The following is a 17,543-nucleotide window of genomic DNA, read 5'->3' as shown; positions in this document are numbered from 1 at the left end:
CTATTTTCCTTTTTTTTGTATCTTTCCATATAGTACCTCTCCCCTTCTAGGTTTATCTACTTAGAGTTATAGAAGTTTCTGGCTCAGTGTGAAAATATCCCACTAGATTTTAAATCTGGCAGCTAATCTCATGCTTACTAGTCAAATCTGAGTATCTTCTTGGATCCTGGACCAGAAAGCAGAGTCTCTGAGAAGACTCGACATACATTGTGTGTCCAGGGGAAGACTGATGACCTAATATCACACAGTGAGCAGGTAAGGAAGAGAATACATATGTAGGAAGTGAAAGAGGGGTGTGTATGTACATTTAAATTAGAGCAGAGGAGCTACCAGAGGAGTTTCACTTTGCTAGTCAACTGAAACTAATCAAGTTATAACTGGCATTACACAACCTTTGTCATAGTTAATATGCTATTAAGAGAGGTAGCTGTGATAGTAATTAGTATAGCAGGAACGATCTATTAAAAACAACAAACAAAATCCTACCTTACCTTAAATGACTGTCATTGGTATTTTTCTGCTGGTCTTGGGGCTTGACCTGGGGGCCTGGTGCTGTCCATGAGCTTTTCTTTTTGGTCAATTGTAAGGCTTGAACTCAGAACCTGGCCACTGGAGTCCCTAAGCTCTTTTTTGTTCAAAGCTAGTGATCTACCACTTTGAGCCACAGTTCTACTTCCGATTTTCTGATGGTTAATTGGAGTTAAGAGTCTCACAACTTTCCGCCCAGGCTGGCTTTGAACTGTGATCCTCAGATCTCAGCCTCCTGAGTAGCTAGGATTACAAGCATGAGCCACCAATGCCTGGCCTAATGTCTTTTCAAAGTAGGAAAAAAACCACTGGGTACCAGTGGCTCACACCTGTAATCCTAGCTACTTAGGAGGCTGTGATCTAAAGATTGTGGTGGGTTCAAAGCCAGCCTGGGCAGAAAAGTCCATAAGATTTTTTTTTTTTTTTTTGGTTATGGGGGTGGAACTCAGGCCCTGGGTGCTGTCCCTGAGCTCTTTCACTTAATGTTAGCACTCTACCACTTTGAGCCACAGTGCCACATCGGAAGTGGACCTGGAGCTCAAGTGATAAAGTGCTAGCCTGAGTTCAAGCCTTTGACTAGCACTTTTAAAAAATTAGGAAAAAGCATTATGGAGATGTTTCTAAACTTTTCCATTGTTTTAGAGTCACTAAAAGTCAAAAAGAGACAGGAGACTGATATACCTTCCTCTTGTCAGGTCTGGGAGTGAGGGGGTATTCTGATACATTCTTTTTTTTTTTTTTTTTTTTTTATTTTGTGGGTCGTGGGGCTTGAACTCTGGGCCTGGGCACTGTCCCTCAGCTCTTGAGGTCAAGGCGAGCGCTCTACCACTTGAGCTATAGCACCACTTCCGGTTTTGTGGTGGTTTATTGGAGATAGGAGTCTCACGGTCTCTCCTGCCCGGGCTGGCTTTGAACCGCGATCCTCAGATCTCAGCCTCCTGAGTAGCTAGGATTACAGGCGTGAGCCACCAGCGCCCGGCTCTGATACATTCTTGATCGATTCCCAAATCAGCTTTTCCATATTTGTTGTTTTATCTTACTTGCTAAACCAGAAAGCTTGCCTCCTGCTTTTCCTTCATCACCACACTTGTTCATTTGCCAAATGTTTCCATTCAACCCCCTAATATCTGTAGTACCTGTCCACTTTTCATCATATCCATCCCAGACCACCATCATTTTTCTCACTTGGAATTGGGACTATTAATCTCTTGCTGTCCTATGTATCTGCCAGAAAAATGTTTCTAAAGCATAAATCTGACATCTAAAGCTTTTCAAGTGGTACTGGGTGTAGTAGTATATGCTTATAATCTCAGCACCTGGAAGGCTGAGATGGGAAGATCACAGATTCAAAGCTAGCCAGTGAGATACACATGTATATACACACACACAAAGTCTCACATGCGCGAATGTGTTCGTGCACACACACACACATGCACACACACAGAGCAAGGCACTGTCTTAAAACTGTGGTAGAGGCCAGGCACTGGTGACTCACGCCTGTAATCCTAGCTACTCAGGAGGCTGAGATGTAAGGATCATGGTTCAAAGCCAGTCCAGGCAGGAAAGTCTGTGAGATTCTTATCTCCAATGAACCACTCAGAAAACTGGAAGTGGCGCTATGGCTCAAGTGGTAGAGTGCTCTGAAGAACTGAGGGACAGAGTTCAAGCCCCATGACTGACAAAACAAAAACAAATAACAAAAATAATCTGTGGTAGCTTGTTAATGCCCTTATAATAACAGTTCAACTTGTTCAGATTTGTAAGACACTCCACATTCAGGCTCATTCATCACTTTGTTCTATCTTCACCCACTACTCTCCATACAACAGTATTACTTCCTTATTTTAATTCTTGTTGAACATTAGCTCCTGCAGCATTCCCGAATTTTCTCCTCTCTGCAACTTTTAATACTCAGTAAAGTCTATTTAGAGCACATTTTTGCCCTTTTTATTGGCTGTTTTAATTTTAGAGTACTGGCATTGAACCCAGGACTTCATGCTTGCTAGGCAAGTGTTCTACCACATGAGTATCCCTTTTTTTTTGTTGTAATCTCACATCTCCACATTCTGTCACTGGGATAATAGGTATTTACCACCATACCTGGCTACTACCTTTAAAAAAAAAAAAAAAAATACCAGATTTTAAACTCAGGGCCTAGCACTTGCTGGATAGGTAGGTATTCTACCACTGACCTAGACCTCTATTAGTTAACTTATTCATCCTTCAGATCTCAAATTTCATTTTTTTAATTTTGGAGACCATCATTGACCCCCTAAGTCCCTTTATGAATCAAACTAGGCTAACATGCTACAGCAATGAGAAAACCCGGTATCTTAGTGGCTTTGCTAGCACAGTTAAGTTTAATCTTCATTCACAGTACATGTCCATCATGACTGAACTCTGTGCATCATATGTTTCTCAGAGACTTGAGCTAATTGGTAGTAGGGTCTTCATCTCACATGTGAATCCATGAGATCCAAGATAGGAGAAGTAATATGATAAACTATTGAATGAGTTAAGCAAACATCATTACTAGATCCTGTTCTGTGCTGGAGATACCCATAAACAGAGTGAAAATTGTATACACCACTGCAGTGCAGGGACAGCTAGCTGAGGAGAAGGGAATAGTGGGCAGTGATAGACAGATAAAAGAGGATGGAGCAAAGGAAAGCACTTCCACCAAAACAGTTGATCTGATCGAATATCTGCAGGCAGAAATTGTTAGTATTTAAGACAGGAAAAATGTAACAAGGAACTGAGATAGATGATGACAATGAGAATCTTTTTGTAATGGTAACTTTCTTAATTGTTATAAATACCTTTTGTTTGGTTGGCTTTTTGTTTTGTCTTAGTGTCTGTCCTAGGTCTTGAATCTCAGGGCCTGGGTGCTACCCCTCAGAGTTTTGTTTTGTTTTGAGGGGGGGGGTGGTATTTTGTTTTGTTTTTGCCAGTCCTGGTGTTGAAGTCTGGGTCTGGGTGTTGTCCCTGAGACTCTTTGTGCTTAAGGCTAGGACCCTACCACTTGAGCCATATCACTACTTCCTGCTTTTCTGAGTAATTCATTGGAGATAAAGAGCCTCACATACTTTCCTGCCCAGGCTGGCTTCGAATGTGACCCTCAGATCTCTGCTGTGAGTAGCTAGGATTACAGACATGAGCTACCAGCACCTGGTCCCCTCAGCTTTTTGTTCAAAGTTAACACTACCACTTGAAGCCACAGCTCCACTTCCAGCTTTTTTTTTTTTTTTTTTTGTGCTTAATTAGAGCTAAGAGTCTCGCAGACTTTTCTGCCCATGCTGGGTTCAAACTGTAAGGTATATTAAATAGGTAGGTTTCATTAGGTAGCTGATGAAGAGAACACCATCGTGGAGAGGGAGGGCTGAAAAGGAAAAGGGGGGGAGGGGAGAAAAGGAAGAGAGGAAGGGAAAAGGGTGACCCATCTCTGGGCCAGGACTTATCTAGGCCAGGGACAGGAAGAGGTGTGGCCAGGTGGGGGAAAGGTGTGGCCACACTGGATCTGGATGTGACCTCAGGGTCTGGGACCCTCCTAAGGTCAGATGGAAGGCATGTGATCAGACACAGCCCGGGATGTGACCTAGCAGGAGGGGAAGGTGACTGCTTCCAGGTCTGCCAGTTACCTAGGTAACAGATACTGGGCAGAAACTTAGCCAAAAGGGAGGAAGGTATCCCTGTGCAGACCTTACACAAACCATGATTCCTCAGGTCTCAGCTCAGTCTCTTGAGCAAGGATAGTAGGCACAAGCCATCAGCTCCCCACATTATTTTTTAAACTGGCTTTTTAACTTAATATGAAAAATGTTAATATTCTGAGTTTAGTTTTTAAACTTAATTTTTTTTTTGGTCAGCCCTGGGACTTGAACTCAGGGCCTGAATACTGTCCCTGAGCTTCTTTTGCTCAAGGCTAGTACTCGAACACTTGAGCCACAGCCCCATTTCTGGCATTTTCTGTTTATGTGGTGCTGAGGAATTGAACCCAGGGCTTCATGCATGGTAGGCAAGCACTCTACCACTAAGCCATATTCCCAGCCCCTTAAACTTAATTTTAAGTCTTTTGTAATTAAAAGATACCAGAAGTGCCAGAAGTGGTACTGTGGCTCAAGTGGTAGAGTGTTAGCCTTGAGCAAAAAGTAGCTCAGGGACCTTGCCCAGGCCCTGAGTTCAAGCCTCAGGACTGGTTAAAAAAAAAAAAAAAAAGATACCAAGGAATATTATGCCAGTTCAATAGGCAAGAAACAAGTGGGATTCCGAATGGAATGTACTGAGCCCCACTTTCAGTCTGGGTCAGATCCCCATCATTTACAGAAGGGATCATCTCTAAAACCATAGACACTTATATTCAACTTATACATAAACTTATTTTTCTATCTAGCTTGAAAGTGTTACATCTTTGTCAGAATAGTAGTGCTTCCTTCACTGCTTGTTTTAATCTGCATTTCTTTGGCTGTCTTAAGACAATGGACTGTTCTTATCTTCTGTCTGGTTTTTTTACATACATCTACCTGATCTTCATACAGAATTTTAACTCTTTTGTAAACTCTTACTGTTATGATTTTATTTGAGTTGATGGGATTCTTGTCTTTTAATATTATTGTTGCCTAACCAGAGTTCTTATAGATAATAAAGTGACATCCAATTTTCTTCTGCATATCTTTTATCATGCTCTGTCTAGCACTTGAATTATAGCAATGAATGCAAGGGTCTGACATAGTTAAGAGAGACCAGTATGATAAACATGATGAACTTTGTCAGTTGGCCAATAATCAGTAATTCCTTGGCATGCTCAGTTGTGACACCTGCAGCCCTTAGTGCTGAAAACAGCTTTAGCCAGTTGTCTATTCAGCCATGATCCAATTATGTTGTCATTTAACTGTTTTGGGCCTCACTTTCTTTACAAGGACCCTTTCAGCTCTAAAATGCTGTGATCTCCTAAATTCTAATTTGTTAAATTTGAAATATTGGTGTTTTGTCTGCTTTGTTTAGTATTGCTCAGTAATTAACCAAAAATAATCTTTAAAAATTGTCATAATTATAGAGGGCAGTGAGATGATGAATGTTTTTCTTTCTTCCAGATCTTTGATGATGCATACAAATCACAACTCAGTTGTGTGGTTGTGGATGACATTGAGAGATTACTCGGTGAGTCATAACTTTGGCCATTGTACTTCCTTTGCTAAGTAACAACTTACATTAAAAATTACAAAGCCAGGCACCAGTGGCTCACACCTGAAATCCTAGCTACTCAAGAGGATGAGATCTGGATCATGGTTCAAAGCCAGTACAGGCAGGAAAGTCCATGAGACTCTTATCTGTAATTAATCACAGAAAAAGCCAAAAGTAGCCCTGTGGCTCAAGGGGTAGAGTACTACTGTTGAGCAAAAAGGAACTCAAGACAGTGCCCAGGTCCAGAGTTTGAGCCCCAGAACCGGCAAAAAATAAAATAAAATTACAAAAGCTGGCCACCAGTCGCTCATGCCTGTAATCCTAGCCATTCAGGAGACTGAGATCTGAGGATCATAGTTTGAAGCCAAGCCCAAGCGGGAAAGTCTGTGAGACCCTTATCTCCAATTAACCACCACAAAACCGGAAGTGGGGCTGTGGCTGGAAGTGATAGAGCACTAGCTTTGAGTAAAAAAGCTCAGGAACAGTGTGCAGGCCCTGAGTTCAAGCCCTATGACCAATAACAACAACAAAAATTACAAGAGAGGCTGAGAGTCTACCTGAGTAGCACATTTACCTAGCATGTACAAGGCCTTGGTTTCAATCCTAAGCACTGCAGGAAAAAGAAATAGTAAGGGGAAATAATGGATGTTTTATAAATTATAGGGCAATAGAAAGAACTTTTTTACCTTTTATGGAAATACTATATCATATCTTAATCTGATATCAACAATAGTATTTATAGTTAAATGCTTGTGACCCTAACTCTACTATAATCTACTTTCTTGTAAGGGCTCTCATTATCTGCCGCAGAGTGTCCTAGCCACACTAAAAGATGAATACTTCTTAATTCTGAATACATTTGCTATTAAGTATATCTGAGATGCCCATATCTCAGAAGTCCATTTGTGAATCTCAACAGAACTAATGAAAAGAAGATTTGAGAATTGGATTTACTAAAACACTTAGAGACAGAAGTTGTAAGCTATCTATACCTGAATTTCTGCTTTTACAACACAAGTTGCTTCTTTGCTTATTAACCCACAGAGTAATTGTGACAGAATGGAATAATATGTGTCAAAAACATTCTGCAAATTAGAAGTGTTCTCCAGTAATTTCTAAAATAATTGTTAAATATCTCCCAACAAGATGCAGAGATGATTAAGGCATAGGCACTGCATTCCATTCAGAATACAGTAAACAATAAGTAAATGTCAAAAACTCTTGTTACTTTCACATTATACTCATTGTGAATTGAACCAATTTAGTATACATTTCTGTAATAATTGGCATAATGGAATGGCATTGAGACAGAAGCCACCTGATGTCTTCATGAATATCTGAGAATGCTACACTTGATTAGTCTTCCTTAAGCTATTCAGAAGAGTGTAGTAATGATTTCAACTTAACTGTTTTTCAACAGCATTTCCCCCATGATATTCAGAATTGTGTTAGGTCCTCCGTTACTTTTTTTTTTCAGTTATGGCAGTGTTTGTTATAAAGCAAAACAGGTATATCTGTTAGGCCTTCTTAAATTAATAGTTTTATCTAATAACCTGAGTTTTTGGTGTGCTGTGTTTGAACCGTCTCAGCCCAGTTTATGGGATTATTTCTTTAAAAGCTTTTAGGCACATACTTATAGCTCTGTGTAGATTCCTTTATCTAAACACAATTGAGATGTGTGGTCATAGCAACACTGCTATGGCAGGAATGTGTGCCCTCACAGTGTATTCTCTCTTGTTTGAGTAGATATTTTCTGTCTTTATTCATTCATTTAGTCTATGAGCATTTGCTGAGCCCTTACTCCTGTGCTAGAATTATTTGGATCTCAGGAGAATAAGATGCTATCCATTATAAAACTCATTAGCAAAATAGAATATCTGTGTGTTCAAGATATTCAGAAAACAGAAGGACTCCCCCCACTCCTTTTTTTTTTTTGCCAGTCCTGGGGCTTGAACCCAATGCCTGGGAACTGTTCTTGGGCTTCTTTTGCTCAAGGCTAGTACTCTACCACTTGAGCCACAGCACCACTTCTAGCTTTTTCTGTTTATGTGGTACTGAGGAGTTGAACCCAGGGCTTTATGCATGCTAGGCAAGCACTCTACCACTAAGCCGCATTCCCAGCCTGAGGGGTATCTTTTGACTTCAGAGAACTGATGCCTGCAGATAGTTCTAAGCACAGGGCTGATCACATATGCAATATACCATGAAAATTAAGGAAGTGGTATTTATGCTAAATCTTGAAGTACTGAAGTTTAACAGGTAGAGAATTAGTTCTCTTAGTTACCTGTTCTTCAGTATCAGAGGATCAGTTTCAGTGATTCTAGTATCATCAGAATTGCATTAAAATTTCTTGTATCCTTTTCCCTCTGCCCAATTTTCTAACATCAAATTTTGTTATCAATGTTATTTCTTAGAAATACTTGATAAATACATCTGGACATTTTTCCCTTTTAGAAAGAAAAACTTATCTCCAAAATCATAAAAGATGTCTATATGAACTCAAAATGGATATTTTAAAACTTTTACCAAAAATTTACAGATAGGAATTCTTATGTAATATTTTAATCTTTTAGTTCATTGGAGGAATTTTTTTCTTTGACCATAAAAAGATAATATTTACTTTTTTTTTCTTGCTAATACTGGGGATTAAACTCAGTCTTATTCTTACTAGACAGACAAGGATTCTACCACCTAAGCTACCCTGTTTGCTTTAGTTATTTTGGGGATAGAGTCTTGCATTTATGCCCACTGTCCTGGATTGAATGCTTCCTATTTACGTTTCCTGTGTAGCTGGGATGACAGTTATGAACCACCTAGTTATTGATTGAGATGGGGTCTCACTAGCTTTTTTGCTCAGGTTCATTTCCAATTTCAATCCTCCTGATCTCTACCTCCCAAGTAGCTTAGGTTATAGGCAGGAGCCACCATGCTCAGTTGATATTTATTCTTAATACCAAGAAAATCTGTATTTTGATATGTGTCTTGTGTGTATTGAATCTCTAGATATAACATTTCTCTTCCAGATTACGTCCCTATTGGCCCCCGGTTTTCTAATCTGGTATTACAGGCTCTTCTTGTGTTACTGAAAAAGGCACCTCCTCAGGTAAGAGAAGTAATGCTAAGGAAAATTCCACAGGGTTTTTTCAGTAAATTACATATAATGATGCACTCTCAGAATAAGCTGGTTATCATAAACGTAAAATTCTATTGTTGAAGGGATTCTCAACGGTCATTTGGTCTGGCCTTCAGTTTTAAGGTAAATTATTTTCCTTACTTTTTTCCTTTTGTTTTCTGAAGATACCAAAATCCTACAATTTAGTTTAATATTCATCTCATTTTATAAATTCTTCAGCACTTTCTACATTCTTACCTTTGTCCTCCCAAGAGAGCTTAATTATTAATACAGAAAATATTTAATATATGGTCTCATTTGTTTTATTTATCACTTCATGGTTTCTCTAAGAATTTGTACTTAAGGAAATTTATGTTTATAAGCATATTTTTATTTTTTTATTGATTATTGATTAATTTGGGTCCAGTCATGGGGCCTGAACTCTGGGCCTGGGCTCTGTCCCTCAGCTCTTCAGCTCATGGCTAGCACTCTACTACTTGAGCCACAGCGCCCCTTCCAGCTTTTTTTTTTCTTTTTGCTTATGTGGTGCTGGGGAATCGAACACAGGGCCTCATGCATGCCAGGCAAGCGCTCTACCACTGAGCCACTTTCCCAGCCCTAAGCATATTTTTTAAAAGCATGTACAGGTGATTTTTACTTACTTCTTGGATTCACATGTGCTTTTAAGGAATGAAGTTATAGTGGGAACCTGATTCATATGTCTGCATTTTTACTGCTGTAGCTACTAGAGACACTGATTTTGAGAGCTTAACAAATTTAAAACTAACCTATGAAGATTGATTAAGTATGTTAATTACACAGAGGCTGTATGTTTGGCTATATCATGTGACAGGCTATCCTGATTGATTCTCCCAGCTATAACCTTGAAGAAAAGCCAATCAAAGGTAGATACAAAGCCGAGCACCAATGGCTCATGCCTGTAATGCTAACTACTCAGGAAATTGGGATCTGAAGCATCCTGGTTCAAAGCCAACCCAAGCAGAAAATTTCAAGAAACTGTACCTTTGAAATAACTAGCAAACAGCAGGTCTGGAGGTATGGCTCAAGTGATACAGTATCTAACCCAACTAGTCAACTAAGAAGCTCAAAACCTTGAATTCCAGCTCCAGACCAGGAAAAAATATACATATATATTTTTTTGGTTAGTTGTGGGGCTTGAACTCTGGACCTGAGCTCTGTCCCTCAGCTCTTCAGCTCAAGACTAGTGCTCTACCACTTGAGCCACAGCACCACTTCTGGTTTTCTGGTAGTTTATTGGAGATAAGAGTTTCACGGCTTTTCCTGACCAGGCTGGCTTTAAACCATGATCCTCAGAACTCAGCATCCTGAGTAGCTAGGATTACAGGCGTGAGCCACCAGTACCCAGCTAAAGTAAGTAATTTTAAATAAATAAATAAACAAACATCACTTAAAGGACTTATTTTCTGGGCTTTGGAGTTTTTTTAACTTCTAAAGTAGGAAACATATAACAATTGATAATTTTCTATATATATGCACTATGGAATAATATTTTTTTCTAGAGCTGGGATGGAACCCAGGGCCTCATCAATGCTAGGCAAGTTAAGTGCTCGTATTTGCCATACCTCCAGCCCTTCACTTGTTTTGTTTTTGAGATGGGGTTTTTGCTATGTTGCCTATGCTGGTATTGAATTACTGCGCTCAAGTGATTCTTCCACTTCAGTCTACTGGAATTTTAATTTATACTAATTACTTCCATTTAAAAAATACATAGGGGCTGAAGGTGTGGCTCCGTTAGTAGAGCACTAGTCAGTGAAGCGAAGTGTCAGGTACCAAGTTTGAGTCCCAGTCTTGCAGTTAGGAAAAAAAAAAGAATAACCAGTACTTTTGCTTTGTGCTGGCAACTCATGTAATCATAGCTACTCAGGAGGCAGAGATCTAAGGATCGTGGTTCAAAGCTAGCCAAGGCAGGAAAGTCTATGAGACTCTTATCTCTGGTTAATCACAGAAAAAAACAGAAGTGGTAGTTTGGCTTAAGTGGTAGAGTGCTAGCCTTAAGCAAAAGGAGTTTAGGGACAGCACCTAGGCCCAGAGTTCAAGGCCTAGGACTGGCAATCAATCAATCAATCAAGTTATATAGATATATCTAAAATATATAATATATATAAATCATTTCTCCCCAGTATCTATGTATATATATCATACCCACAAAAAACATTTTTATGTAGTCAACATATTTGCAATTGGGAAAAAAATGAAGGAGGATATAACACTGTTCAAAAATAAATATACTCATTACCTGACTTATATAACATAACTTATGTAACATAACCCCTCTGTACATCACCATTAAAATAAAATTTAAATTAAAAAATCATATTTAACATTGTTACAATGGAGGACACTTCCAAGCATTTAAATTTTTGTCTTATAATATTCTGTTCTTTATCTTAAAATAATTTGTGCTAAAAGGCATTTCAGTGCTTTTAAGAAAGAATAAGTTTTTAATGCTGTGTTAAATTTCTTGACTTTTACTTGGTTAAATACTATACACAGTAGTTAAAGAGATACAGTTCCTGACTGAGAGTTATTTGTAATCCAAAATAGATACTAAAATTTTTAAAATTAAAAACAACCTGTAACATTTTGATTAAAGACTTAAAATAACTATTTTGTAAAAATGTGAGACTTGAGAGAAGGGACATTATCTTATTTTTAAATTATTTATTCTGTGTGTATGTGTGTTCACACATGCACTGATACTAGGGCTTGAACTTAGGGCCTTGAGTTCTCACTTAGCTTTTTCACTCAAGGCTGGTCATCTACCACTTGAGCCACACTTTTGCTTCTTACTGGTTAAATGGATATAAGAGTCTCTCTAATTCTAATTTGTTTCCCTGGGGTGGCTTCAAACCTGGAGCCTCAGGCCTTCTTAGTAGCTAGGATTACAGGCATGAACCATTCTTGCCCTGCTATCTTATCGTTTTTAAATCTTTCAGCATCTGGCCTAGAGATTTGTACATGTATCCTTCATGAATAGTTTGTTCACATATATATACATATATATATATATATAACTTTATATATGTAGCCTCTTTTCATTAATAGGCTTATGTGTTTTAGTATTGCTGAGTTTATATATCTGTGAATATACTAAAACCGTTGAATTGTATACATTGAGTAGATAAACTGAATGCTATATGAAATATATCCTGTTTCTTTGAGTTTAAAATTTTTTTCTAAGTAAATGCACATTTTAAAAGATGGCTTTGTAAGCCAGGCGCTGGTGGCTCACGCCTGTAATCCTGGCTACTCAGGAGGCTGAGATCTGAGGATCGCGGTTCAAAGCCAGCCCAGGCAGGAGAGACCGTGAGACTCCTATCTCCAATAAAACTACCAGAAAACCGGAAGTGGAGCTGTAGCTCAAGTGGTAGAGCGCTTGCCTTGAGCTGAAGAGCTGAGGGACAGCGCCCAGGCCCAGAGTTCAAGCCCCACAACCGACAAAAAAAAAAAAAAAAAAAGATGGCTTTGTAATCTACTTAAATTATGAAAGGAAAATTCTATGGAGAGAAGTAAGGGATGAGCATCTTAGGTACACGGCCCAACTTGGAAAGAATCTTAGAAATAACAATTAAACCATTTAAAAAAAGGAAGTGGGGTCAGTGGTTCTTACCTGTAATCCTAACAACTCAAGAGACTGAGATCTCAGTTCAGATTCAGCCTGGGTAAGAAAGTCTGAGAGATTTGTCTCCAATTAACCAGCAAAAAACCAGGAATGAAGATATGGTTCAAGCAGTAGAGTGCCAAACTTGAGCAGAGAAAATCCAAGGAGACTGGTAGGCCCTGAATTTAGGCCCCAATACCAACACACACACACACACACACACACACACACACACACACACACACACACACACACACACACACACACACACACACACACACACACACGATGTGAAATAAATTTCTTTAAAGACTGAAGAGAAAGGATATACAAATATGTAAGCAGCAGATACGCCTGGTTGCCTTAGTGATCGCAAGGATTCTCTTTTCATAGAAGACCAGCCTGTCATTAATCAGAACTTGGCAACTGACCTGGTCTGCTCATTGACCTGCTGTATAAGCAAAATTGGTGGCAGGAGAAAAGTAGTACTTGGAATATTTCTGAATGGCACTATTTAACAAAATAATAAAAAATAGGTTTCATCTGTACCACTTTGCTTTTAAAAATTAGTTTTCAAGGCTGTCAGGAATATTTGTCATTCTAAAATGGAAGAATTCACTTCACCAAACCACTGCTGCATAGATTTTTCAGATGTTTTCAATTAAATATTAAAAGTGTATGCATCTGAATATACAATGCATAGAGTGGTAGAAAACTATGGTTTTTTCATCAGCAAGGAAACAAAAGCTACGGCCATTTTTCTTTAGAAAGAACTATACATATATGCCATGCAGCAATGTTATCAGCCACAGAATCCTCAATTTTGCATTTGTTGAAATTCCAGCTTTCACACACAAAAATTGTGTGAGCATATGTGCACATGCTCAAATAAAAGAATCCCTCCAGGGGCACTATGTTGTTATGTATCAAGATATTCTCTTTTCCCCATCTGCCCCTCCCCCAACCTTCCCTTCTTGTAAATTGGCTTATTAAAACTGGTTCACAAGCCCTTCTTTTTTCCCTTTGTCATTGCCTTGCTCTTGGATTTTCAGTGTAGAACTAAAAATTCAAGTCAGATTTCAGTTACTAGGATAATTTTCTTTGAATTTTAAATTTTTTCTAAGTAAATGCATAGATTTTTAATGAACCTGGTATTCAATGGATTTGCTTTAAATTTAGCTGGAGAGTTAATTTCATGATTGATTTATTAGCCCTTCAAAAGTATAAAAAAGTGTTATCTGTAGTTCGTGAAGACTGAAAAACATCATCACATTTTGTTTAGCATCTTTTTAAAACCAATTAAAAGCTTTTCTAAAATGGATTGAACAGGAGAAAATAAAACATGTTCCCTAGGTCTTTATTTCAATCAAGTTTCCCTGTGTTGTGCAGGAGAAGAGATCGAGGGGGGATAGAAAAATTGAAAAGGGCTGTCCCAGCAGGGAGCCAAGCCGGAGAAAAGAGCTTCTCTGAGAACTCAGCAGCCGCAGCTCAGAAAGCTCCCAGCCTGCTTCATCTACATGCAGAGTCACACAAGGCATGGGGGCGCTCACCGACACACAGAGGTTTCACATGTGCTTCCCTGCTGATTCCTGTGAAAAGCTAACAATTGTCTTGGAGGGTAAAAGACCACTGCAGTTCATCCTCCCTGAGCTGGAGGTACAATTTGTCCAGTGTTAGGAAATGTCCGGCTTAGCAGCGAGAGGCTTGAAGACACCCCTCCTTCCAGTGAGAGTCCTAAAGCCGGCTCTTTTACTTGATGACACTGGGGCTCTTTTCAAGTTTTGCAGATTTATGGAAGTTGAGGGGGATGTGCTTTTCCAGATCAAGAGGATGAAAGCCTTGGTCTTAATGTCAAGGAAGAAACCATAGCGAGGTGGGAAGGCCAGGTGAATAAATCCTTCTGCATACAGCTCCGGTGGCCATGTTACTTTCCTCCCAGGTCTCTTGTGCCACTGTTTTCTTAAAATATGTATAGATGTTCCAAATCCTACAGGCCTAAACATGAGGATCCCTTCATCTACTTGCTTAAAATTAACTCTGGCTAATAACTAATATATATGTGCACACACACATATATATATATATATATGTAACATTTTATATAATTTATATAAATATATATACACATATATATCATTTAGGGAGACAAACACAATCTGAAAAGAACTCAGGCTGTAAACTTACTTCCTACTTATGTCAACCACTGTGGAAATACTAGACCCATTGACCTGATCATTTAATTCTGGGTACACTTGACATTGGGCATTCAAGCTAAAAAAGTGAATCAACAAAATAGCTTTGTAAGTTCCAGAGAACTAACATATACTTCTGTATATAAAACCTCTGTATACTTTGGCCTATCATTGTATCTGGTGATGCACTAGGTAAGTGAATGAGGACATGAAAACTGGGGCCTGGGGCCCAGGTTACCCCTGCCTTCCCCTCACTGAAGGGAATTAGTATCCAAGTCTGCATATAACTCACTTGGCAGCAAATCAATGGAAAACTGAAAACAGTAATCACTCCAAATTCACAGCAGTGTTATCACAAGCCTAATAGAGTTTTAACTTAATTACAAAGTTGTTGAAAAAAGCAGTTTTTCACTGCTTTAATGTCTAGGAAAATTACCTAGGAATATAAGGAAGAAATAGCAAGTGTAATGGGTTAGCCTGTAATCCCAGCACTTGGAAGACTGAGGCTGGAGCAGGGAGAAATCTAAGCTAGCCTAGGCTACAGGCTTTTTTTGAGATCCTATCTCAAAATTTTTTTAAAGATAGAGGGAACAAGAAGGAAAGAAGAAGGGTAGAGGTTAAGGAGCAAGGAAAAGGACAAAAATTACACTTGGGAGGACTGAATTTATGATCCACTAGGAAACCACAGATTGCAGAATGGACCATATATGGGACAGCTATATTTGTTTCTCCTTGGGCTGATTTTTAACATCACTAGTCTGTAAACAAATACTACTTTTTAATCCTTATAAGACATTTTTGTAGTATTACTTGAGCTATGTTATTAGGAAGTCTTGGTATATTAGCAACTCTTCAGGCTTTGGGTTGCTTTAGTGAAGTAAGCAGATAATGGAAGACTCTAAATCCTACAGGCCTAAACATGAGTATCTCTCCATCTATCTGTTTAAAATTAACTCTGGCTAATGACTACAATATGACTCAATAAAATATATAACCACTTTAGGAAAGAGGTTTAGTCATTTTGCCAGACACATTAATTGTAATCACTAATGTGGTGACTCCTGCACTGAAATTCATCTTTTTTTTTTTAATAGATTAGCAGTTTGGTGGCCCAGTATTCCCATTTATTAAGTCAATGACATTTTAGGTAGCGACTACATTTTGTGAAGTTTCTTTAGGTGTACCTTATTTAGTTTGCACTTTCTTAGGAAGTTGTATGTAAATTGGATATGTCTCTATATAATATAAATGTGGATTACATATTATGATTTTATTAATCCTTTTATAAAACATTACTACAAAGGGTTATCTTGTTTTATTTTTGGATGAGTATGTCTATAATAGGCATTTATGATACCAAAGTGAATTATAAGATATATATGTTTATATACATACATATAAATATATGTATATACACACCATTTTAAGGTAACTCAGAATATCTAAATTTTAATCACTGCAGAAGGGTTAATTGTATTGAAGCAAAGTAGTTTCTCACAGCCAGAATGCATCTTCCATACCCATTGCCTTAGAGAAACTACTCTGATATGATATTAATTTTAAGATGTTGGTTACAGACATATACAGTATTATGGTCCATCCTTTGTGATGGCATCTTCTCTGCAGAACTCCTTGTGTAAGACTTGGTGTCAGGTTAAGCCTTAGCTCAGAGCCTTCCGACTTTATTGCTTGCATATTTCTTTAATTTCTTTGTGTCTTTTCTTCATCTACAATTCCTTCTGCCTTTCCTATCCCTCTAATGGGGCCTTGGTAAACTTGTGGGCTACAGAGATAGTCCACAGGAGTTCTTTAGCTTGTACAATGGAACAGCTAAGGAATGTATTTGTTGTAGAAAGTTTCCAAAGGAAATAAGTTTGCAGTTCCAACTTAGAATGTTTGGGTACCACTTCCCTCCTGTGCAATACCAGGGAAAGAAACAGGGACATCTGCCTCCCATGTCACATTCCGTGAGATTTAGAAGCTGCCTAGTTACTAAAGCAAACACACTGCTCTGGGTATTAGAGATGCCTGCTGTGAAAAGCAAAATAGAGTGGAGACAGAATTTCTGAGCTCACTAGGGTGCAGAGGGCCAAAGGGTGTGACCACTATGACATCCCTGAGGACATTGCCTTGTTCCACTTGTCCTCATCCTGTAGGGACTGATCTATCTGCTTCCCTTCCCTGCAGTCACCTGAAACTTGTGACTGGAAGTGTTCTAGAAGACAGTTCGGTTTCTTTCCTACCTTCCTGGGCCTGAAATAGGAACAGATTTTTGGATAGTCCCTCAGGGATTTTGTTAGGTAATATGTGCATTACAGACATTGAGCAAGAAGCAAAGAGGAAACCTTATAAATTGTCAGGACACTCTCATTTATATTCCTGCTATTAGAATAAAGATGGAGCCAGGCACTGGTGGCTCACGCCTGTAATCCTAGCTACTCAGGAGGCTGAGATTTGAGGATAGTGGTTCAAAGCCAGCCTGGGCAGGAAAGTCAGTGAGACTCTTATCTCCAATAAACCACTCAGAAAATGGGAAGTGGTGCAGTGCTTCAAGTGGTAGAGCTCTAGCCTTGAGCTGAAGAGCCGAGGGACAGAGTCTGGGCCCAGAGTTCAAGCCCCATAACAAATTCCCCCCCTCCAAAAAAAAATACAAATGGAACTGGAACTTATTATTTTTAAATACCAACTTGATCTGTAACCACATCACTAAAGGAGCCCTCTTTATTCTGGGGAGTGGAAAGAGTACTTTCTCACAGGGAAGCCTCCAGCCTGCCATCGGCCTGGTTCTGCCTTTAAAATATATTTAATCCCAAATGCTGGGACTCTATAGATACTATTTGAATGAATGCTTTTAAGATGGTAGGTCTGAACTACACATGGAACTGTC

The 17,543-nt window shown here is 38.9% G+C and overlaps 1 protein-coding gene across 1 annotated transcript in view; it reads left to right on the top strand.

Moving 5' to 3' along the window:
- Nsf (N-ethylmaleimide sensitive factor, vesicle fusing ATPase) overlaps positions 1–17,543 on the top strand; it is a 150,252-nt gene that overhangs the window by 116,355 nt on the left and 16,354 nt on the right. The window contains exons 16-17 of the mRNA XM_042673632.1: positions 5,619–5,685; positions 8,733–8,812. Of these exons, the coding sequence (XP_042529566.1) occupies positions 5,619–5,685; positions 8,733–8,812 (147 nt within the window). The remainder of the gene's footprint in view (positions 1–5,618; positions 5,686–8,732; positions 8,813–17,543) is intronic.

This window comes from Dipodomys spectabilis, unplaced genomic scaffold (genome assembly GCF_019054845.1).
Source record: "Dipodomys spectabilis isolate Male_0828 unplaced genomic scaffold, ASM1905484v1 ptg000018l, whole genome shotgun sequence".
NCBI classification, from domain to species: domain Eukaryota; kingdom Metazoa; phylum Chordata; class Mammalia; order Rodentia; family Heteromyidae; genus Dipodomys; species Dipodomys spectabilis.
This window is presented reverse-complemented; position numbering and strand designations above follow the sequence as displayed.